The following is a 21,813-nucleotide window of genomic DNA, read 5'->3' on the forward strand; positions in this document are numbered from 1 at the left end:
GCTTAGACCAGGCCCTGCATCTTTTATCTTTTATCTTTTTTCTTTCCCATCCTAACATCAATTGACTGAACTACTTTTTAAATTCCTTGTAAGTATGGCCGACCAACTGACTATTCGACTTATCAAACTGGGGGGGGGGCAGCAAAGAGTTAAGGTTTCTTGTAACTCTTCGCTGCAACTTGATGTAGGATATTAGGAAGAGCAATGTTGTTGGGGTGGCTCAGCTATGGAGACACTAAGTTACAGATGGAGGCACGAAGACATGTGCTCAGGAAATGGTGAACGGACCATCCTCATGCCAGAGCAAGGAGGCTGCGTAAATCTGCTCCTAAATTTCTTCTGTAGAGCCTCACTTGCTCTTGTTCCTACTGCTCATATCCCAGTCCTGAGAAGAAGCTAGCAATGAACCACCTCATCAGTGCAATCTTCTCTTTAATACCTAGCCTTGGGTTTTTGAGTTAAGACAAGAAAATCCCTGGATTTATTTAAATCAAGTAGTCTTAATAGGAAGGGAAGGGAAGGAAGGAAACCATACTTTCATTGCTCCATGGATTACAGGGGCGTTTTCTTTGAACACTCCATCTGGTTCTTGCCTGTTCAGAATCAGCCACTTCACACCTCCACAAATGATATCATTGTTAATGTTCTTTACAACTTTGGTGGCCGTGGCAAAGACTTTTACAACATACGCTGTTAGCCTGTAAAGAATATAATGCATTAACCAACCATCTCAACGAAGATCTTAATACAAGTAGTTGCTTGCTTGGTTTTGTAAGCCAAATATGGCTAGGCTACTGCTAGCTAGGAGGGAGCGGGGAAGAGTGGCTTGTTCCGGAGTCACCACACCAGTAGACTGTGGCACAACAAGAGCAGAACCTGCACATGCCTCTAGGCCAATGTTGTTGTTATGATGGGAGACCATCAAGATTCAAATGGGTCATCCTCATCTCTCCTTCAACCAAGGAAGGAAAGAAAGTTCAGCTAGCCAAGGACTCAAAGGCCAGTGTCAAGAGAAATGGTGCGCTGAGTCAGTTTAAGAGGAATGACAAGTGTTGTTATCTCACAACAGTACATAGGAATGAGAGCTCTGGAACAAATGCAGGATAATAGTTAAGAGAATGAGAATTCTTTGATTCAGTTCTTCTGATGATCAGAGATGAACTCTTAGCATGTGCCCTATAGGGGTTAGTGATAGTCAAGGTAACTGAGTGCTTTCAGAGGGCAGCTCCCCACTGAGGTATCTATTCAGAGAGCCACTTTGGTGTAGTGGTGAAGGTGCTGGGCTAGAAACCAGGAGACTGTGCATTCTAGGCCTCCCTTAGGCATGAAAGCCGGCTGGGTGGCTTTGGCCAGTTGCTCTCTCTCAGCCCAATCCACCTCACAGGCTTGCTATTGTGGGGAAAATAGAAGGCAGGACTATTAAGTATGTTTGCCATCTTGAGTTCACCAAAAACAAAAAAGGTGGGATAAGAATCTAGTAGTAATAATAGTAATAATAATAATAATAATAATAGCAATAACAACAGCAGCAGCAGCAACCACAACAACTGAATCCCAGGGAACCAGCGTTTTCAAGTGCTTCCTCCACCTTGTAGCAGGAGCACATTCCCATTCTTACTTTAATGAAAAAACAATGAAACTGATTGATACGACATGCTAGACATGGGAAGACCAGAGGAAAAAGAGGGAGGCATACAATATGGGTAAGCCATTATTAGAAAAGGAACTTTTGTCAAGGACCAAAGCACAGCCAGGGAAGGAGCCACGAGGAAGAAGGGAATGAAGAAAGCAAGAAAGGAAATGCAAAGACAGAGAGTTGGACACACCAACAGAAGTTAGACAATGAAAATATATGGAAGTTTATAGGACGTTAGAGGACAGCCGTCCATGATCTGAAAGGTATTGCTGCAGTTGCTCTGTCCATACCAAGTACTAGCTGGGCGTTCTTTAAATGCTGCATAGGAGTGGTCTGGTTTCTTATACACCAACTGCTGGGTGTAACCTGAAAAGGGGAAAGGTAGAAAGAGCTGTGAAATTCTCCTCCAGCCGTACAGAAGCACACTTGCATCCAGACTGCCAGCCCCAGCAGTTCTGCATTCCTCTTTCTTTGCTGTGACTCTCACTGGAGCAGCTTTTTCTTTCCACAGTTGTTTTGTTTGGTGTTCTGGTCTCAGTGTAAAACTATCCCACGCTGCAGTTGAGATTCTGAAAGGAAGCAACCTTAACAGCAGCCACCAAAAAAAAAAAAGAGCTGAGAGAGACTATCAGAACATGTAGTGCTGTCCTGAGACTTGATTCCTACAACTGAGAAACAGACATTTGATATCAGATTAAAGGGTCCAAAATCACCACAAAAGAGATGAAACTGTCTTTTTAATAGAATATTGTGACAATTCCATGAGCCCACATTTAAATATTTCTCAGCAATTACTACAACTGCCCCCACCCCCAGGCCAAAGCAGTAATACCCTTAGCTAGGCTGACAGAAGCCTACTTTGTGAAAAAAAAAGAAGAACCCCTCCATCCATTTAAGAACACTTGGCTTCTTGACTTCTGTGGGTCTCACATTGTTCACTTTAGGGATGAATGAATCTGACATTTCCATCAGCCGAAGAAAACATATCTGGAGACAACTGGCCTTACCGGTCATGATCTGTTTGACTGCTTCTGTCCTGCGATCCACGCCAATCGTCTCCCACTGCCCAGTTGCGTCCAGGTAGTAGGTGGCAATAACCGATGGAGTCATGGTGACCATATTTTGCTCCCCACAGCCAGAAGGGGTGATAATGAGATGATTTAGTTTACTTCCATCAATTGAGTTTTCAAGAATCTGAGCCACAGGGTCACCTGAATGTGAAAAAATTACCAAGCGTGTGTAGAAGTTGGGGGGGGTTGTGACCTTGCTTTAAGCTTCAATAGCTTTATGGCAAATGATTTCCCTACTGTTGCTTCCATCCCCACTACCCTTCCTTTAGAGCATTGAGAGTGGGGGTAATTAGGTTCCAGGACTAATCAGAAAGTTTATGTATTTAATTCAAATTTAAGTCTGCCTGGCTCCTTAGCAACTCTGGGTGGCTTACACTTAAAAATAAGAAACAGTACATGCAGAAAAAGACATAGCTGACTCCAGAAGCACCCTATCCCAAGGCCTGGGAGAACCACCAATTTTAAAAATGATTTTCTGAATGTCACTAGGGTTGGAGCTGTGTGGCTCTTGGGGAGAATGCCATTCCAGAGAGCAGGCACTGCAACAGAGAAAGTTCGCTTCCTAAGTCCTACAAGATTACACTGTTTGAACAACAGGACCTGGAGCATCCACTCTGTCTGATGTCACCAGGTGGGCAGAAGTAATAAGGTTAAATGTCAAAAGTGGGATAGGTCCACTGTACCTGGGCACCCAGTAAGGCAGGCTCTGATCTATGTTCCGTCTACTCAGGAATGGAAGCACAGGGAGAACTTGTCCTTTCAAGGTGTCCATCTCCAGTGCCAGTGGATTCTAGCAAGAACTGGGCTGGTGGCTATTTCAACTTCTCTATTCAAGAGATATAGGAGCCTGGATTTCAAATAACTAGTTCTTACCCTGGACAGTAATCTTGGTTTCAGTTTCTGTGTCAGGCACCTTGTCATCTAACTTATCGGCTATGACCGTTTGTTCCTGGGTTCCACCTGACAAATGGAAAAGAAAATGAGGAAAATTACAAGGAAAGAAAAATGCCAGTTACTTCCGCATTAAGTGCCTCTTTGGCATTGTTTCTAATACTCAATTGTAAATGGAATTCAGCACAATTACCACACAAGCACTTAATAGGGAGGGACATAATTCTCTGTGAGCACATAAGCTTTGTAAAATAAAATAACTTCTATTTGAAATGTTCATGGTAAAAAGATCCTCCCTTTTCCCTGGAAACAGTAAAGCAAGCAGGTGAAAGGACCGTGCAATAGGAAGACACCATCCCCAGGACTTAGTTGAAAGTAAAACGGGAATTAATGAGTAAGAAAGACCTTACCTACTCCTTTTGTATTTGGGTCCAATTCAATAACCTTCACAATATTTCTCCGTACCCCTTCAGGCTGTTACAGGAAAAGACACCAGAACAATCCCTTATGAGAGCCCCGTTACAAGTAAACATATCATGCATGACAGCAACAGGTATCTCAAAATGGCAATTACAGAACACAAAGGATCCCCTGCAGCATCTCTTCCAATGTGAGAGATATTCAGCAATAGAGTTTGTGCTTGAACGCGCAATGCGAAAAGGCATAGGCCAGCCCCACGTCTTCTCCGTAGCCAAGTCAACATCGCCCTCTATTAAGGATGAATTTCTATTTATCCACCACTCCACCATCTGCTCCTACTGGCTCCTTCCCCTCCTATAGCTGGATATTCTGGAAGCTCTGAGCTTTCATATCTCAGATTAGCGGGGGGGGGGGGGGGCAGGAGGGAAGGATGTCTGTGTCACAGCAGCTGTGGTCACCTACAATTGTTCTTACTGTCTTCCCCTTTTTCGTTGCCCTTTTTTTCATTCCCCTCCTATGCTTTCCTCCTCCCGCAAAACAGCCACCATACGTTGTGTGGGTAGCCTGCCTCTGGCTTCTGTCTTTTGCTGCGGAAGACTAACACGCCTCCTCCTCTGGAAACAGTTTAACAATTAGGCCAGCCCTGGTGCTATTCTGGCCTACCCCAACTTCGGTAACTTCCAGATAAGTTAGCCTTGCCTTTGGTGACTGAATTCTGGGATCTGTTTTGGGATCTATAACCCCAGCACATCCAGAGAGTAGAGGATTGGGGAAAGTTGTGTTAGGCAATCCATGTTTTAGCAAACTTTTAATTCCCAGGGTCATTGGCACAAAGTCTCCTCTGCTGTTAAGACCCTTTTTAAGGCTGTGGTGAGGGTCCCAAAGGGCTCCCCCCCACATACACGTGCCCAGAAAATTCTAAGTGACAGGAAGCACCATCCAAAAGGATTTTTCTCCAAAGCTTGTCAAGAGGCACTGAAATTCTTGGGGGTTCTGATTTTCTGCTATTTCCCTTTTTAAATTAATAAATTAAATTAAATTATTATTTATTATTAATATTATTACTTACTGTTTTGATAGGAAATACAATCCTATGCCATCCCATTCATCGATCTATACTACTGTGTAACTTCGTATACCACTTGCATTCCTGGATATTAAATAGTGCTGCTATCCCTCAATAATATTCTTGGGGGATAAGATTCATTTCATTGTTTTATTACATAGTGTTTACTGACTGGACATTTTAATGCTTAAAGGGTTTTTTTTAAGTTGCTGGACTTCGGGCATAACAAAGAATGTATTCACACATGCTTTCATAATCTAAAATGCAGCACTGCTACTGTTCATCTATTTATTCAGTCTTTCCCGACTTGATACCTTCCAGATACGTTGGATTATATTCCCATTACCCCCAACTAGCCTAACAATCTCCACATATACCCTTCCAAAATCTGCTTTAGATAATTTGCCAAGTCTCTGAAGCTGGTTGTGATGATCCAAAGGGCCAAGGGGTCAGGAAGGAAGGGTTATGCAGATGCCATCCATTGAGTTGCCTGTTCTCTACTTACAGTCAACTTGAGTTGAGCAAATCTGCCAAACTTCCTTGGATAAAGAAATGCAAGAATGCCTTCCTGTGGTCCAAGAGCAGATTGCAAGTACCAGAAACTAGCAGATCGCTACTTGCAATACTAATGCCAGCTAGCCTTGTATTGCATTTTTATTATACTCAGTCTTCAGTATGAATTATTATTTTTTGAAGGGGACCATCTGCACTCGCTTCCTATTCTTTGGCAATTATTTTCACATCTATTTTTAACCACTGATCTCCAATCTTCTGCTCCCCAAACTTCATTTTGAAAAGTCAAGCTGCAAAGCAGCCCGCCCACACATTTTTGTTAGCCGTGTCCTCATTAGCCGAGGCCTATCCAAGATGACTAAATACAGAGCCTTCAAAACAGGAGGGGCAATTAGGGCCCCCACCTGGGTTGTTGTGCATGGATGTGTTTGAATGGTTTCCACTGCTGTGATTTTGAAATGGCTGGTTTGATATTTCTCTCTTCAGAATTCAACAGTGTTATCAAATTCGTTAGAATTTGTGGTGGGCAAGCATTTTATGGGCTAAGACAAAAGATGCCATCCTATCCCGGTCCAAGAATAAGAGGGGAAATGCATGCCTATCCTGGCAATATCACAGTGCCTTGCCCTGCGCCCAGGAGGGCAGACTAGCCTAGGGAACTCCCTGGCACAGCTTTTTTCTTTTGGGCAATACTGCTGCTGTTGACCACTCTCGGTGACTGTCTCCTGAGGTGATGGGTCTTGCTCTGGCTAATGCAGGGCTGGGCAATCCTGGCCCCCTGCCCAAGTCCACCACACCCACGCACCAAATCACACCACTGAAATGTAAAGACTAATTGTTTCAGTGTGGCAGGGATTTTTTTTTTTTTTTTTTTTTGCAGCTGGGGAGGGATGGGGGAAGAAAGATTGGACTAAAAGAAGCACATTGCTGGCTGCAACCCTGAGCATATTTACTTTCCATGAAAAAACTCCCAAAATGTTCAGCTCTAACCCTTTTCTCCCATTTTCAAACCAGCAACATTTTGCTATGGAAAGGTCCTAGGAGTTTTCAAAGGACAATCAGAACAACAGCGTAGTCCAAGGTGGAGAAGAGACTAGACCATTTTAGCCACAGTGGTAGACATGCCATTTTGTGCTGTTACCGAGAAGTTGTTACTTACCACAACTTTCAGCTTCTTCTTCACACCATCAGACACCAACTCTCCCTGGACGCTTGCTTTGACCTCAATGTCATGCAATCCTTGCTGTAATGGGACTATCACAAATGGTACTGCCCTGGAGGACAGGCCTCTAACTCTGAAATACTCTCGGTATCTTTTGTTTTCTGTGGAAGCACTGCAGAAGGCTGGGTTGTATAACAGTTCCACTCGCACCTATGATGCGGGATGAGAAAAGGAGATGAGCCACCATGCCGCTTTGGCCATGAGAAGCATTAAAGATCCAGCTTTCCCACAGGTGGTGCAAACATATACACCAGCAGATCCTCTCCTGAACCAACAAGGGAGTCAGTCATTGTGATACATGGAAGGAAACACAGAGAAGGAGGGGTATACATAGAGCACACACACACACATCACACAAATACAAATTTATCCTTCCCTTCCCTTCCCTTCTTGATGGACTGGTAGGAAATAGGAATGTGTGCATAATTCAGTGCATCAGAATATTTACGCAAATAAGGCCCCGCAAATACAAGAGCCCAAGATGTGCACTGCTCAGTAGACAAACAAATGGAGCGTAGATGACGATCTAAAACACTGTTTCTTAAAGTGTGATCCGAGGACCCCACGAAATCAAAATTATTCGCAGGTATTAAAGGTACTTGCAAACATATAAGACAACGTTACTCTTTTGGAAGCTGTCCAGTCCAAATTTAGAAGAGCAATACTCGCAGTTCCGAGATGCATCAAGGATGCTGTTTCGCGGTCAGAGACAGGTTTGGTTTCTGTGAGCGCCGGAGCCTGGTGCTAGCTCCTTAATTTCTGGTTGCAACTGATTTTTTTTCCTCTGGGTCTGGCTCCACTGGTTCTCAGGGACAGTTGTAAATCAACCTGGCTAGCAAAAGCTAATGGCAAGCTCCAGCCCTTAGGACTTTCTCTGGAAAGTCGCTGTCCATTAGGGCTTGAAAATGCCAGGAGTCATCTTAAACAACGTATCTGGGATACTGATTTTCAAGCCGTTTAAGCCTAGTAGCCAGCCCTACAGTTCATGGATTTCTCTAATGGGCATGTGCCATCGTCGTATTTCTCTTCAGTTCTAATTCTGAAATTTGGTTGGGCTTTCGCCTTGGCCAGGTTGGATCCTCTGCCCTCTGCAGTTCTGCGGGGACGGTATAAAAACATCCCTTTTCATCCGTGCTTACATACGTCCGTGTGGAGATGGCTCTGGGGAATCCCTGAGCCATCTGCTCTTTGTTGCTCTCCATAGGGAATCAAGGAAGATACATATTCATCCCATTTTAAAGAACCACCCCGGTAGAGAGCACAATGTCCATCTGTCTCTGCTTTACCTGCCCAGGACCCCGACAGATCTTTCCAGGTTGCCCGATTTTGTGCTATCGTTTGTTGTATCCGTCCTACCTACGGTTGAGGTTTAGCACAAACAGCCACTGCTGTTTGTACTGCCGTTACCGTAATAATGTATTTTATGTCATTTTATTGCAATTTTTGAAGTTTGATTAATAACTACAAATCTGTGTATTTTACTGTTGTGCTTTCTGGCCCATAAGCCGTAATAAGGGTTTGATTTTGATTTTGATTTGATCTGAATGTTACTGTTCTCATTATTATTGTTATTTGTTAAAAAAATAGGGTTTCTTCACAAAATATATTTTATTTGTTAATACCTAATGGGTTTAATATTGTTATTTTTACATGATTCAATAACTATTCTACAAATGCATCCATTTTAATTTTTAATCCCCCGTTGGGGGGACATGGGCAGTGATATAAATCTAAATAAATAAATAAATTAAAAATACGGTAAATATCAATAAATATAACTCATACAAATAAAAGCCCTTTTGCAGCCCTCCACAATTTTTAAAAGGAGGATGTCATGAGTAAGGATGGCGAGCAGGGGGCTCCCACCCAGACTGTCAAGCGCATGCGTAGCACTGATGAATTGTTCAGCCATTCAAAGAGACACAGATCGGGACCGCCTTAACCTTTGGGGTTTATATGGCTGGGTTTTTCCCACGCTTCCTCAGTTTGTTAGGATTCTTGTTAAGTACTAGTAATAAATATTAGAGACCAGTTCATTGTCTCAGTGTGTTTCCTGGTAGTTAGGACAGAGGAAGAGCAAAACGTTTAAGAAACTCTGATCTAAACAGCCTTAGCCAAATGTGCCCACCAATTCCCTTCATTGCTGGCACTTTTTTATTGGTCAGAAAATGCTGTGGCTTAGCATACATACAACTATGGCTGTCAAAGGAGGGACAGCAACACAAGTCGTGCAACTTTCCTAACTTTAAACCCACACCCGTGGCCAACTCCCAAAGCTTACCATAATATCGTGGTCGACATAGTTGTACAGAATAGCCCGAACCTCCACCTGTTCATTCCTCATTACTGAATATGGCAGCCGTAGTTCAAGGAAGAAGTTTTTCATGACTTTTATTTCATAAGGTTCAGCCACACAGATCCCTGCAAGGAAGGACAATGGCAAAACCCCAAACTGTCATGTCTCCCATTTCAATGTTCTGTTAACATTGTAACGTTTCACATGTCAAGTTCTTTCCCGTGTTCCTTCGCCCTCCAGGGTTTTTCCATTCCTCCGCCCTCCGTTATTTAGAAGCCTTGGAATGTGTGTTTGGGTTTGCGCTCCTGTTCAAGGTTACTTTCCCAGGTCCGTGTAACGGTTGCTAGCACCTGGGAGGGGGTGCGCACTGACGGGTGCTTGGGGCGGGACTGGCTCCCAGGCAAAGCTTTTAAGTTTGTATTTGGCGCGCTTTTGCTCATTCTCAGCTTTCTCTGTATTTGCATACTATTCCTTTAATAAATCAGTTATCTTTAAGCCCGAGACTGAGACTGAGTATTTGGGATTAGGCAACCACTACATAAAGCTGAGAATCAATTCAATCATCTTCCGCTAGCCTCATCCAAACGTTGGATAAGAGGGAGTGCTAGCGATGGCCGACCATCAGCTTCGCGCGAGTGAAGGGAGCGAGGAAGAGCAGGAGTCGGCAAGGACTCGACCCGTTCTAACTTCGAGAGCGCAAAGAGCAGCATGTCGGGAGCTGCGGGAAGTCCAATTAGATGAGTTGCTGCTATCCATGCAGGAGAGCCTCAGGAGTGAACACAAAACCATAGTGGAAAGGGCAACGGGGAGGGGGTCCCCACAACTATCATGGGAACCCGAAATCCCCTTGTCACCGAGGGTGGTGGTAACCAACCAACCTATGGAAGAGCCGGTCACTCCTGCTCGTATGAAAGCAATCGAGGACAAAATGAATCTGATAGTGACAATCCTTAAGGATCTCCCCAAGGGTGCAGAGCCAACTCAGGAAGATTGGGAGGAAGAGCCGTCACAGCTGGCTTACCCAAGACACAGCACCCTGCCACCCAGGGGAAGAAGCAAGACTCGAGCGTCCCGCCAGTTGGGGGGACGAGAGGCAAGACTGCCCAGGGATCGACCACCCATGGGGGCTCGGCGTACCTTGACGTTCACGGAGCCGCCACAGCCAGCTGAGCCGGTAAGAAACTTCCCACCGTTTGGGGTGAAGTTTGATGGGGATCCCACTACACTCTCCTTCTTTATCACTAATGCTAAGCATTATATGGAGGATTGGGGCCGAAGCTTTCGTTCGGAACATGGCAAGATCAATTTTATTGCCAACAAACTGAGAGGGAGGGCAGCTGATTGGTATGTGCAACTGTGCCAAACCGAGGCAACAGAGTTAGAGGACTTCGATGACTTTTTGTGGGCACTTAAACAGCACTTCGAAGACCCTTTAGCCCAAGAGACAGCAAAAAACGCCCTGAGGAAACTCTATCAAGGGTCCCTCTCCGTGGCCAATTACGCGCTTGAATTTAAAGCCTTATCCGGGAAGGTGGAAGATTGGTCCGAACCAACTTTAATCGAAATGTTCAAGCAAGGGCTAGAACCAGAAATCCTCCGTTGGGCACTAGGAAGAGACGATCCTAAGACGCTATACAGATGGATTCAGTTGGCGGGCAGCGCAGAAAATGCCCTGCAGACCTATGCCCATACTAAAGAGCTTAGACAATCCCGACTTGCCAGAGGAGCGCGCACGACTGGACTTGCCAGCTGCCCCAAACCAAAAGCCTGGGAAGAGGAAAGGGAACGACGGTTTTCCAAAGGTCAATGCCTGAGATGTGGAAAAGAAGGGCATCGCGCCACTTCGTGCCCTAGACGCCGTCCAGAAGAACGGCAGGTGAAACCTGCAGTGAAGTCGCCTGCTCTGCCGCGGAAACTGAAAGCTGCCGTCGCAGAATTGGACCCACCAGAACTATCATTCGGGGAAGAGGAAGAGGAATTGCAATTTGAACAGCCAGCGGGAAAAGGCTACCACCTGCCCTGAAGGGCGCCCTGGGGCAGATGGAAGAAACCGGGCGTGACCACGATTCGGTGAGTGGAAACTTCCCTACACTGACTGTAAAAGTTAAACTGGGATCAAAAACCAAAACTGTGGAAGTTTGGGCCATGCTCGACTCGGGCTGCTCCCATTCCCTTATGCACCCTGATGTCGTAGCGGCTCTGGAACTGCCCACGTTTCCTTTGCCAAGACCTATGATCTTCACCCAATTGGATGGAACTATGGCGGGGGGGAAAGCAGTCACTCATTCCACGGGACTGGTTGCCTTACAAATGGGTTCCCATCGGGAAAAACTTCCATTTGTTGTAGCTCCAGTGGGGGGTCCTCTGGTTATTTTAGGTATGCCCTGGTTTGTACAACAAAATCCTTTCATCAACTGGCTACATAGAACTGTGACTTTTGCGGATGGATTTTACAAAGTACCTGAAAAAGATCTTCTAGACGACATGGAGGGTGGAGGGATAGCGTACACTACTGTACAAATGCTTCAACCTCTTGAGGGATTACCCAGTCAATATCAGGATCTAGCTGATGTGTTTGGGGAAAAGGAAGCAGATCGCTTGCCACCCCACCGAAAAACAGACTGTGCCATTGAATTCTTACCTAATGTAAAGTTACCTCACCCAAAAATATACCCCATGTCTCCCAAAGAGCTCACTACGCTAAGGGAGTTCATTGACAAAAACCTGGCTAGGGGTTTCATTGAGCCTGCTAACTCCCTGGTAGGAGCTCCTGTCCTATTCAGACCAAAAAAGGATGGGTCATTGAGGCTTTGTACCGATTTTCGCGGGCTCAATGCGGTCTCAATATTAAATAAATATCCTTTGCCCCTGATCAAAGATATGTTATCACATCTGGCCAGAGGCAAAATCTTCTCAAAACTGGATTTGAGAGAAGCCTATTTTCGTATTCGCATAAGGGAAGGGGATGAGTGGAAAACGGCATTTAACTGTCCTCTCAGAGCGTTTCAATACAAAGTTTTACCCTTTGGTTTGTCAGGGGCGCCTGGGGTTTTTATGCAATTAATCAATGAGGTCTTGCATGACCACCTATTCAAGGGAGTATTGGTGTATTTAGATGATGTATTAATTTATACAGAAACCATGTCAGAACATATTCAATTAGTGCGTCAGGTGCTGACTAAATTGAAAAAAGCAGAGTTGTATGCTAAACTGTCTAAATGTGCCTTCCATCAATCACAAATTGATTATCTGGGATATAGAATTTCCGCTAAGGGCATTGAAATGAACCCTGCCAAAGTGGAAGCTATTGTGGCATGGGAGCCTCCCCGTACCAGGAGACAATTACAAAGTTTCCTTGGATTCGCCAATTTCTATCGGGCATTTGCCCAAAATTTTGCTGAAATCGCCCTCCCCCTCACTGAACTGTTGAAAACCAAAGCGCAGGGGGATACGCGACGTTCAAAAAACCCAGGAGCGCTCCTTAAATGGACTCCGACCTGTCAACAGGCGTTCAAAGCGCTCAAATTTTCACCACTGAGCCAATTTTACAGCATCCAGACCCCTCCAAACCATTTGTTGTACAAGTGGATGCTTCTGATTTCTCAATCGGAGCACTTTTGCTACAATCCGACCACTCTGGCGCCTTAAAACCCTGTGCTTACCTCTCACGCAAATTCACCGAAACCGAGAGGCGATGGCATGTGTGGGAGAAAGAGGCTTTTGCTGTGAAAACTGCTTTAGAAGCATGGCGACACTTATTGGAAGGGACTTCCAACCCTTTTGAAGTCTGGACTGACCATAAGAACCTGGAGGCTCTAAGCACCAGCCGTAAACTCAGCCCCAAACAGCTTCGCTGGGCTGAGTTTTTCAGCCGCTTTGACTTCACCCTTAAATTCATACCAGGCAAGAAAAACTTTTTAGCTGATGCGCTTTCCCGCAGACCCCAAGATGCTGGCCCAGGGCCAACGGTCCAAGGTACCGTCTGGACCGAAAAACAATTAAGTTTGGCAGCGGTGACGTGCAGTCAGACGCGAGTGCATCAAACGCAAACTCCAGCCGCCCCGCCTCCCAGCCGCTCGCCGCGCTTGCCAATTTCATCGGATTTGCAACAACAGTTGCTCCTCCACCAAAAAACTGACACTTGGTTACAAGCAAATCAAAACATTGTAACTTTCACCGACGGTTTTGCCTGGCGCAACGATCGTCTCTATGTGCCTGATGCTTTGCGAAAGACAATCCTCCAGCGCTGCCACAATGACAAGCTGGCTGGGCATTTTGGATACTTAAAAACACTTCACCTCGTTCGGCGGCAATTCTGGTGGCCAACGTTACTTAAAGACCTTAAAGCTTATGTCACATCATGCCCTGTTTGTGCAGCAACGAAGCGCAAAACAGGCAAACCTCAGGGTCTCCTTCAACCCGTGGCCACCCCATCCGTCCCCTGGCAAGACATATCCATGGACTTTATCGTTGATCTACCCCCCAGTCAACGCAAAACCGTCATTTGGGTGGTCAAAGATTTTTTCTCGAAACAAGCCCATTTCATCCCATGCGCTTCTATCCCCACCGCGCAACAGCTGGCATGCCTCTTCCTCGTTCACGTGTACCGCCTTCACGGTATCCCCGCCCGTTTGGTGAGTGACAGAGGCACACAATTTACCTCGCAATTTTGGCGGGCATTTTTAAAACTTCTAGGTACCAAGCAAGCCCTCTCCACCGCGTGGCATCCGGAGACGGACGGCTCTACAGAGGCGGTCAACTCTACTCTGGAACAATATCTGAGAGCTTTTGTCAATTACCAACAAGACAACTGGGTCAACTTACTCCCCTTTGCAGAAGTCGCTTATAACAATGCCGTTCATCAGAGCACTGGCCAAGTTCCCTTTAAAACTGTCTTTGGCCAAGACTTCGTTCCTATTCCTGAACTTCCCCATCCACAACCCCTGCCAGCCTCACTCACCGACTGGGCTGACTCTCTCAAACACTCATGGCTCAACATTCAACAAGCTCTCCTCCATTCCCAGGCCACTTACAAACGCCATGCTGATGCAAAGCGCTCGCCTGAACCTGCTTTCACTGTAGGGGATAAAGTGTACTTATCAACCAAATTTATCAAGTCACCACAACCTTCCAAGAAACTTGGCCCTAAGTTTGTGGGTCCTTTTCCTATTGTGGCACAAATTAACCCTGTTACTTTTAAACTTGCTTTGCCTCACAACCTCAAATGTTTACATCCTGTTTTCCATTGTAGTTTACTCAAGCCCTACCTGCCTTCGGACCGTTGGCATCCCCAACCCGTGCCACCACCTCCTCTCATGATTGATAACCAGCAACACTTCGAGGTGACAGATGTCCTGGACTCTCACCGCCTGCGCTCAACTTTGCAGTACCTCGTTCGTTGGAAACATTTCCCTCATCCTGAATGGGTCGCTGCCCCTGACGTACACTCCCCTTGTCTAGTGGCACACTTTCACTCTGCCTACCCTGACAAACCAGCTCCATAGCATTTTTTGGGGGGGGGCAATATGTCATGTCTCCCATTTCAATGTTCTGTTAACATTGTAACGTTTCACATGTCAAGTTCTTTCCCGTGTTCCTTCGCCCTCCAGGGTTTTTCCATTCCTCCGCCCTCCGTTGTTTGGAAGCCTTGGAATGTGTGTTTGGGTTTGCGCTCCTGTTCAAGGTTACTTTCCCAGGCGCATGTAACGGTTCCTAGCACCTGGGAGGGGGTGCACACTGACGGGTGATTGGGGCGGGACTGGCTCACAGGCAAAGCTTTTAAGTTTGTATTTGGCGCGCTTTTGCTCATTCTCAGCTTTCTCTGTATTTGCATACTATTCCTTTAATAAATCAGTTATCTTTAAGCCCGAGCTTGTGAGACTGAGTATTTGGGATTAGGCAACCACTACACAAACCATTAATTCTACTTTGATTCTCAGGTGCCTTTCACACTGCTATCTTTAGCTCCATCATTCCTAATTCCTTACCTTTCATGGGTGAAATGCTCACAGCCAGCACCTCCCAGGTTGTGATGGAATCCTTCAGATAAAAAGACACTATCTTGCTTGAAATCCTAGGGACAAAATGAAAGGTGTTGTGTCATTCCTGCACACAGCTATTACAGTGTGCACTTGGAAGTTGATACCAGATAGACAACTCCTAGAGCTGCCAATCATACAGCACCTCCCTCCCTACCAAAAGATCTGAGAATCAGTGGGAAACACAAAAGGGTTCTGAATGGAAGTTGTCGTCAGCTACTTCCCCCATTAAATTCTACATTTGTAACAGTGGTTTCATAATAAAATGCTCACTTTGAAAGCACTCTAATATGGGAAATCGACGTGACAATGCAATTTGATTGCTGCTGGATATATAATTCCCCTCTACCTATTCATAACATCAAAATCAACTTATTGATGACTCAATGTCGCATTTCCTTTCTCTGCACTTCCTTTAGATTCTACCAATAGCTTCCAAAGTTGTTCTGCGACGGGAGACAATGCACAACCAACCAGTCTAGTCCAGGGGGCAACAACTATAACGCAGCGTTCTCCACAACTACCATTTCCTGCTCCTTCTGCTACACTCCATTTAGTAGAATCAAAGAGGAAGGAGGCATCTTTGCTGCTAATGAGGTCCTTCAGCGTGAAGTGGTGTGATTAGAGTAGAAACCAGCATATCCCAATGTAGATTCCCATTTTGGCTGAAACCACTGTTTTTTCCTGTGGACCTACAGTAGGTCCTTTGATCCTGGCTGATAACTTTGAGTCAACTTGACTAAGGTTAATTTATCAGAAGCTGCAGAGTTATGGCTTTTCACAGGATGTATTACTGATGATGGGCTATAAGCAGGGGATATCAAGCCTTAAACAACGTCTTATGGATGTAGAAGGGCAATTATATTTGTCAGCCCCCTAGAGATGTTTTTTTCTTAAGTAGCCAGTTTCTCTTTTTTAGACCAGCAAGATATTAAAACTAAATATCCATCCCTAAATTTAGGAGACCCTAAACTTCACCACATTTTAGCACACTTCCAACAGCCATTCTTATAAAAAACAAATGCCCATGTTTTATATTCCCCTTATTACTGTAATTAAATTTCTGGCCCATTCGGATTTATTTTATGGACAGTTGTAAGGATTCAGTTTCATTACAACTGACCAACATGATTCAGTTTCTTTGAATGTGGCAAAATGTTGTTTTATTATTTGTAAAACCCACTGTAAACAATCACATTGATTATTTAGTTGTAGTTGCTTATTTTTATTTTTTTAATGTTGTAAATTTTAATTTCTACTTTTTTGAAGTGGCATGCTGGTCATTGACCATAATAAAGGACAGACTGACTGACAAGTTGCTGCCTCAGAAATGAGCAAAAGCTTCCCCCTTCTAAGGGAGGCGAAAAACAAACCCTGAGTTTCACTCAGGACCTTTTCTGATCCTTTCCTCTTGGAGGAGAAACCATCCCCCTTGCTGTGTGAATTCCGCAGCCACTAAATGTGCCTTTTGACTCAAAAGTGGGCTAACACAGACAGCAGAACTCTGATACCCTTGACTGTTGGGAGGGTCGGTCAGTAGCTCCGTTTGCCACAACCAACTCTCAGGAAACTCAGTCCTTGAGACGATGTTCTCATCTTTCATGAATTCATCTTCAAAATCACCTGGACAATAGAAAGCAAGCTGGCATAAGCTATTGTTTCTTTAACAATCCTTTATTAAATAAGCCAAGTGAGCAGATTCACATATTGCAGTAAACTATAAACCGTTCTTTACAACACCCAAAATACTAAGCCAAAGCCAAAGCGTTATGCACAAGCGTTAACCCAACCAATCTGTGAATGACCTTTTACTCCGAAGTTGCTTCAAGAAGTGGGAAAACTGACTCAGACTAGCTGGCCTAGAAAAAAGAAACGTTAAAAGGCCATTTTACCTTGTCTGAGAGGTTAATATTTACGGGGCTGATAGAGTCAGTAGCATTTGACACCATAAGGCTGATATGGAAGCATCTTAATGAAGGACCCACTTTATATTACATAGATCACTGATCAGGCATTTCCACTGCTCTGGGTCAACACAGTGATCTCATCAATCTACACTCTAAAAGGTGGGTTTATTAGCATCAATTCAACCTATGCATTTTCAGATCTATTTGGGAAAATGCTTGTTCATGGGAACACTGGCTGAACGGGATAATTCTATTTGATATAGATACATAGAGGTCGATAGCCAGATATTTTCCAAGTAGCAAAATAGGAGGCATCTCTGCATTTTGGTTAGTCAAGGAATACTCTTCCTCTCTTGTTACTCTGACAGATGTACTGAACACACAAACTGGTACAATGCTGCAACATTGCTTTGTGGAAAGCTAAGACCAGTACAGAATGTAACGTAATGTAATGGGGACTGTTTCCATCACACACAGTTTCTTATGAATTTGATGTAGTAGCAAGGACATGATAGGAATAAATAAGTAATTATTTCATGCTCAATAGCAACCTGTTTCTCCCATTCCTATCTTACATTCTCTATTAGATTAACATGTATTTATAAAATGAAACTAAGAAACTACAAATTTTCAATCAGACAGAGAAGACAAAAGCCCGAAAGAGGATTTTGACTCCAGCCATTATTCCCACGATATGACGTACAGACCTCATCCATACATGGACAGAATTATTGTCCCTTGATGTTGGAATGGACTCAAGGTCTTAATTTATAGCCCATCCTTCCAACTGGAATAAAGTACAACTGAAGATAGATCCATACAGCCACCTTTTCACTCAAGTCCTCTGAATCATTTTTCACCAACAGCATCCTTGAACTGCTGAGACCTCCCCAAAAGCTGCTGGTGCATTAGCTGAACCATAAGGTCTTTTCTCAGCAATGTTTTAAAAAACGTGATGGGTTGCTTTGAGAGGGAGCAGCAGACTCCTGGGTCTGCTCAATTAAAAACAGTGACCTGGTGGGAGTATGGCTCTATGCTACGCTGACGCAACCTTGATAGGGATTGAGAGAGCCCAGGTACTGGGAGGCCCATATTCCAAATGGGTTTTCAAGCCTTGGTGATGCTGTTATGTGCTGTTTTCCATGGCCCAGCTACTGTACGTTGAATGTTTCTTTTTTAAAGAAACCCAGAACATGCTACTTACTTCTTGCCAGATACAACTCATGATCCCGTTTCTTTTCATCTCGGATCCCTTTGATGTAGTGACAGCATTCGAGGAAGGCAGCCTTACACGCGTCTCCCTCCTGGATGTATTTTGCACGCCTTTCGCAACTGTGCCCCATGGGATTCTCATACATGCCGTCTTCACAGCATTTCTGCAGGGCTCGATCCTGAAACTGTGCCGCTACAATGGGCAAAATTTGTGAAACATTAGAAAATGCCTATTTCTCATAGTCATACCCATAAAAGGAAATAGGAGACAATGTAAATCCAAATAAGTTAGTCATTTATCCTATCCCAGCCAGCTTCTAGGAACAGCTGAACATCCTTTGACTTTTCACTAATTACTATGGATTGCCATTTTTGTAAGATTGCTTTAGGGCTTATTGCTGCAGTATTGCCTGATACTCATGTTCTATGCTTGAGAATCAATCAAACGTTGCAGTGTATCTAGAGGGTTAATGCATTTATCCTTAGTTTTCTACTGAAACAAAGGACACCATGCTTCAGATTTTGGAGTTCTACTGTTGCTTTTTCTGGGCCATGTTCCTGGTGATTCAGGAGTTGCAAAAAAGGCTTTGGGGCAGGGATGTCCATAGGAAGGGGGATGACTGAAGCCCCATGGATATAAAACGGGGCAGAGCTTTGACTGTACAGTTGCAGCTGCCATCTTGACACACACGCATCCCCACAGAGGCTCCTGGTTTGGGGGCTGCTTGTAGCTCACTGCCCATTGGTTGCTTCCTCCTCACCAAGAGCAACTCTTGATCAGTGCTGCTATCCGAGAACGCTTGAAGAGCAATGCTTAGAACTTTTGCGTGTACAATGTGACCTCCTTAGCTGGAACCACTTACGTTCTACTTTAAACTAGTGGGCCATTTAATTACTCCTTCTCTGTTACACTCAGAACTCAAAACCCCAGGGATGTTCATAAGATAAGAACGTTCCTCTTTAACAGAAACTATTTTTCTTCTGCCCTCTTGCTTGAGAAAGAAGGGAAAGAGGGAACCACCTAAGAGTGCCGACAATTACTTTCTAATACTTGCATTCCCCAGCAAAGTTGAATAGGGGTAATATTCTTCTATTCCTTTGTCCATTTCCTGATCAGTGCAAATGGACTACAGTACAGCTGTATCCTGTTAGCTCAGAGTAAACAGCAACTTTGTCATTTGTCACATACCTTTGCTTGTCTTGCTGTCAAGCAGCAGGACAGAGCGGCGATTCCTCCGATTTTCAGGCTGAGGACACTTCACATCTGAACGAGGCAGGGGAGAGGAGGCAGGAACAAACTATTATTCTTTCAGGTAAGAAGATAACATTCAGCCCTAATTCCTGTGGAGATTAATCTTACAATGGGTTTACTGAAAAGTCAGTTCGGCTGCCTTCTGTGGGACTTCCTCCCATCTAAGACTCGAGATGCAATCTGAAGCTTTAATTATGTGTCACCTGGATCCATATCTAATCTGTTTCCAGTGACCAGCATTGCCAAGGGAAAGCAGTGGGCTTTGGAGCTGGGAAGCTGCAGTATGTTGGGAGGCATAGCTCAACTCCTCACGGGGTCCGAGTTGAAGAAAAAGCATCTCCAGCTATTTCATGTTTTGCTGGATTTTTTTCTAGAAATAAGAATGATGGAAGTAGTCGGAAAAGACTAGTGGAGGATTACAGGGTCTGGACGCCTCCTAACCTCCTAGGAATAAAGTAGGATGCCTGCACAACAGCACCCTCCCCCCTTAGAAACAGCGCTCTGGAATTTGTCCTACATGTTTGAATAATTGCTTAGTGGAAGATGTTGCAGCAGTGGCATGCAGTTCAAGAACCCAAATGCCAATAGTCTCTGCTTCAGATGCTGAAACGTACTTTTCAGGTCATATGGTACCAGGAGCATTTGGTGGAGCATTTGCCCAACTGGATTTTTCCCATCAAAACCTCTGCCATCTCCCAGACAGTAGCATCCATCCCCCAAATACCTGATCTTTGTTTGGTGGTGAGCTTAATGCTGGTTGCCAGGGCCAGTCCAGCATCTTCAAACACACCCAGCTGATTCACGCCACTGCCAGCTGTACAGCCAATGTCACTCTTTTCCACTGTGTCCCATATCTAGTGCACATAACAGAAAAAAATGTTCCTGTCTAGTAATTTGCAGGTTGGAAAACTCCTGAAAGCTGGTTGAAAGATTGGGTGACTTTGATAAACAGGAAGTTATTGGAATTAGAAGGACACGATTTGAGATTTGGGTGGGATGGATATTTATGGTATGATAAAGTTAAGGTTAATGTAGATTTTAAAAATCATTTTATTAGACATGCCATATTGACGGTATGGAATAAATATAAAGCTAGATTGTCTCCAAAAACTCCTTTATGGTTGTTACCGCAAGAAGCATAAATGGTTAACTTATGGTGACCCTACATTTTTTTTCCTCTGGGGAATTTCAAGATAAAAAAGAGAGGATTTGGTATCAGAAGGTTATATATGTCAATGGTATTCATACATATGATTATTAGATAGATTTAAGGTATATAAAAGGACTTTTGATTCTGAACATGGTAAAACTGAATTTGAAGTTGAACTTTGTCCAAACTTTGTACATTCAACAATCTGAAGTTTAACTTTGTACGAATGATGAGCATGTTATTGCTAAGATGTATGAACTTTTATTGAAAGTAGAAACAGAAGATGAACAAGTTAAAGATTGTATGATAAAATAGGCTAAATTTTTGGGTATAAGATACAAATGGCACAATGGGAGAATGTATGGATAAAAGGACTGAAATTTACATTGTATTATAATCTTAAAGAGAATTTTTATAAAATGATGTACCATTGGTATTTGTCACCAGGTAAATTGTCTAAAATATATAAAGGTACTTCAAATGTATGTTGGAAATGTGAACAGCAAGAGGGGACTTTCTATCGCCTTTGGTGGACACGCAAAAAAGCTAAAAAATTTTGGGATCAAATACATATTTTAATTCAGAAGATCTTAAAGATTAATATACAATCGAAATCAGAGACTTTTCTTTTCGGACTGATGGATAAACAGTTGGAAAGAGCCCATAGAACGTTTTTATATGTGATAACAGCAGCTCTTAAATGCACAAAGGTGGAAAGATTTGGCATTACCTACAATGGAAGAATGGATGGTGAAGTTGGTGTAGATGGCGAAACCAACAGCTTTGATTAGAGAAAAGACATTGAGTAATCTTAACGCTACCTGGAAGCCCCTTTTGGACTTCTTCCGTGAAACACACAAAAAATAAAATTATGATATATGGATCTGATGATTAGAAATAATAATGGACAATAGAAGTAATGGAAGCTATGTTGTAAACTTAGAGTAAGAGTTCAGTGTAAATTTATACTTATATCTGTTGCAAAGAAAGTCGGAAGTCATTCTTTTCTGTATTTTCCTTTCAGAACATTTAAAACTTTATTGAATTTTCAACATATAAATAAAAATTAATAAGCATAAAACAAAACAAGCATAAAAGCATAAAACAAAAAACCTACAGAGAGAGGAAAATAAACTAAAA

The 21,813-nt window shown here is 43.8% G+C and overlaps 1 protein-coding gene across 1 annotated transcript in view; it reads right to left on the reverse strand.

Annotated features, from left to right (window-relative positions):
* LOC134490976 (complement C3-like) overlaps nucleotides 1-21,813 on the reverse strand; it is a 98,834-nt gene that overhangs the window by 23,836 nt on the left and 53,185 nt on the right. Inside the window, exons 15-26 of the mRNA XM_063294379.1 lie at nucleotides 20,248-20,377; nucleotides 19,461-19,535; nucleotides 18,264-18,464; nucleotides 16,664-16,775; nucleotides 15,102-15,187; nucleotides 9,100-9,239; nucleotides 6,756-6,968; nucleotides 4,008-4,071; nucleotides 3,580-3,666; nucleotides 2,644-2,847; nucleotides 1,927-2,002; nucleotides 536-698 (exon numbers count right to left, since the gene is read on the reverse strand). Coding sequence (XP_063150449.1) covers nucleotides 536-698; nucleotides 1,927-2,002; nucleotides 2,644-2,847; nucleotides 3,580-3,666; nucleotides 4,008-4,071; nucleotides 6,756-6,968; nucleotides 9,100-9,239; nucleotides 15,102-15,187; nucleotides 16,664-16,775; nucleotides 18,264-18,464; nucleotides 19,461-19,535; nucleotides 20,248-20,377 — 1,551 coding nt within the window. The remainder of the gene's footprint in view (nucleotides 1-535; nucleotides 699-1,926; nucleotides 2,003-2,643; nucleotides 2,848-3,579; nucleotides 3,667-4,007; nucleotides 4,072-6,755; nucleotides 6,969-9,099; nucleotides 9,240-15,101; nucleotides 15,188-16,663; nucleotides 16,776-18,263; nucleotides 18,465-19,460; nucleotides 19,536-20,247; nucleotides 20,378-21,813) is intronic.

This window comes from Candoia aspera, chromosome 2 (genome assembly GCF_035149785.1).
Source record: "Candoia aspera isolate rCanAsp1 chromosome 2, rCanAsp1.hap2, whole genome shotgun sequence".
NCBI classification, from domain to species: Eukaryota; Metazoa; Chordata; class Lepidosauria; order Squamata; family Boidae; genus Candoia; species Candoia aspera.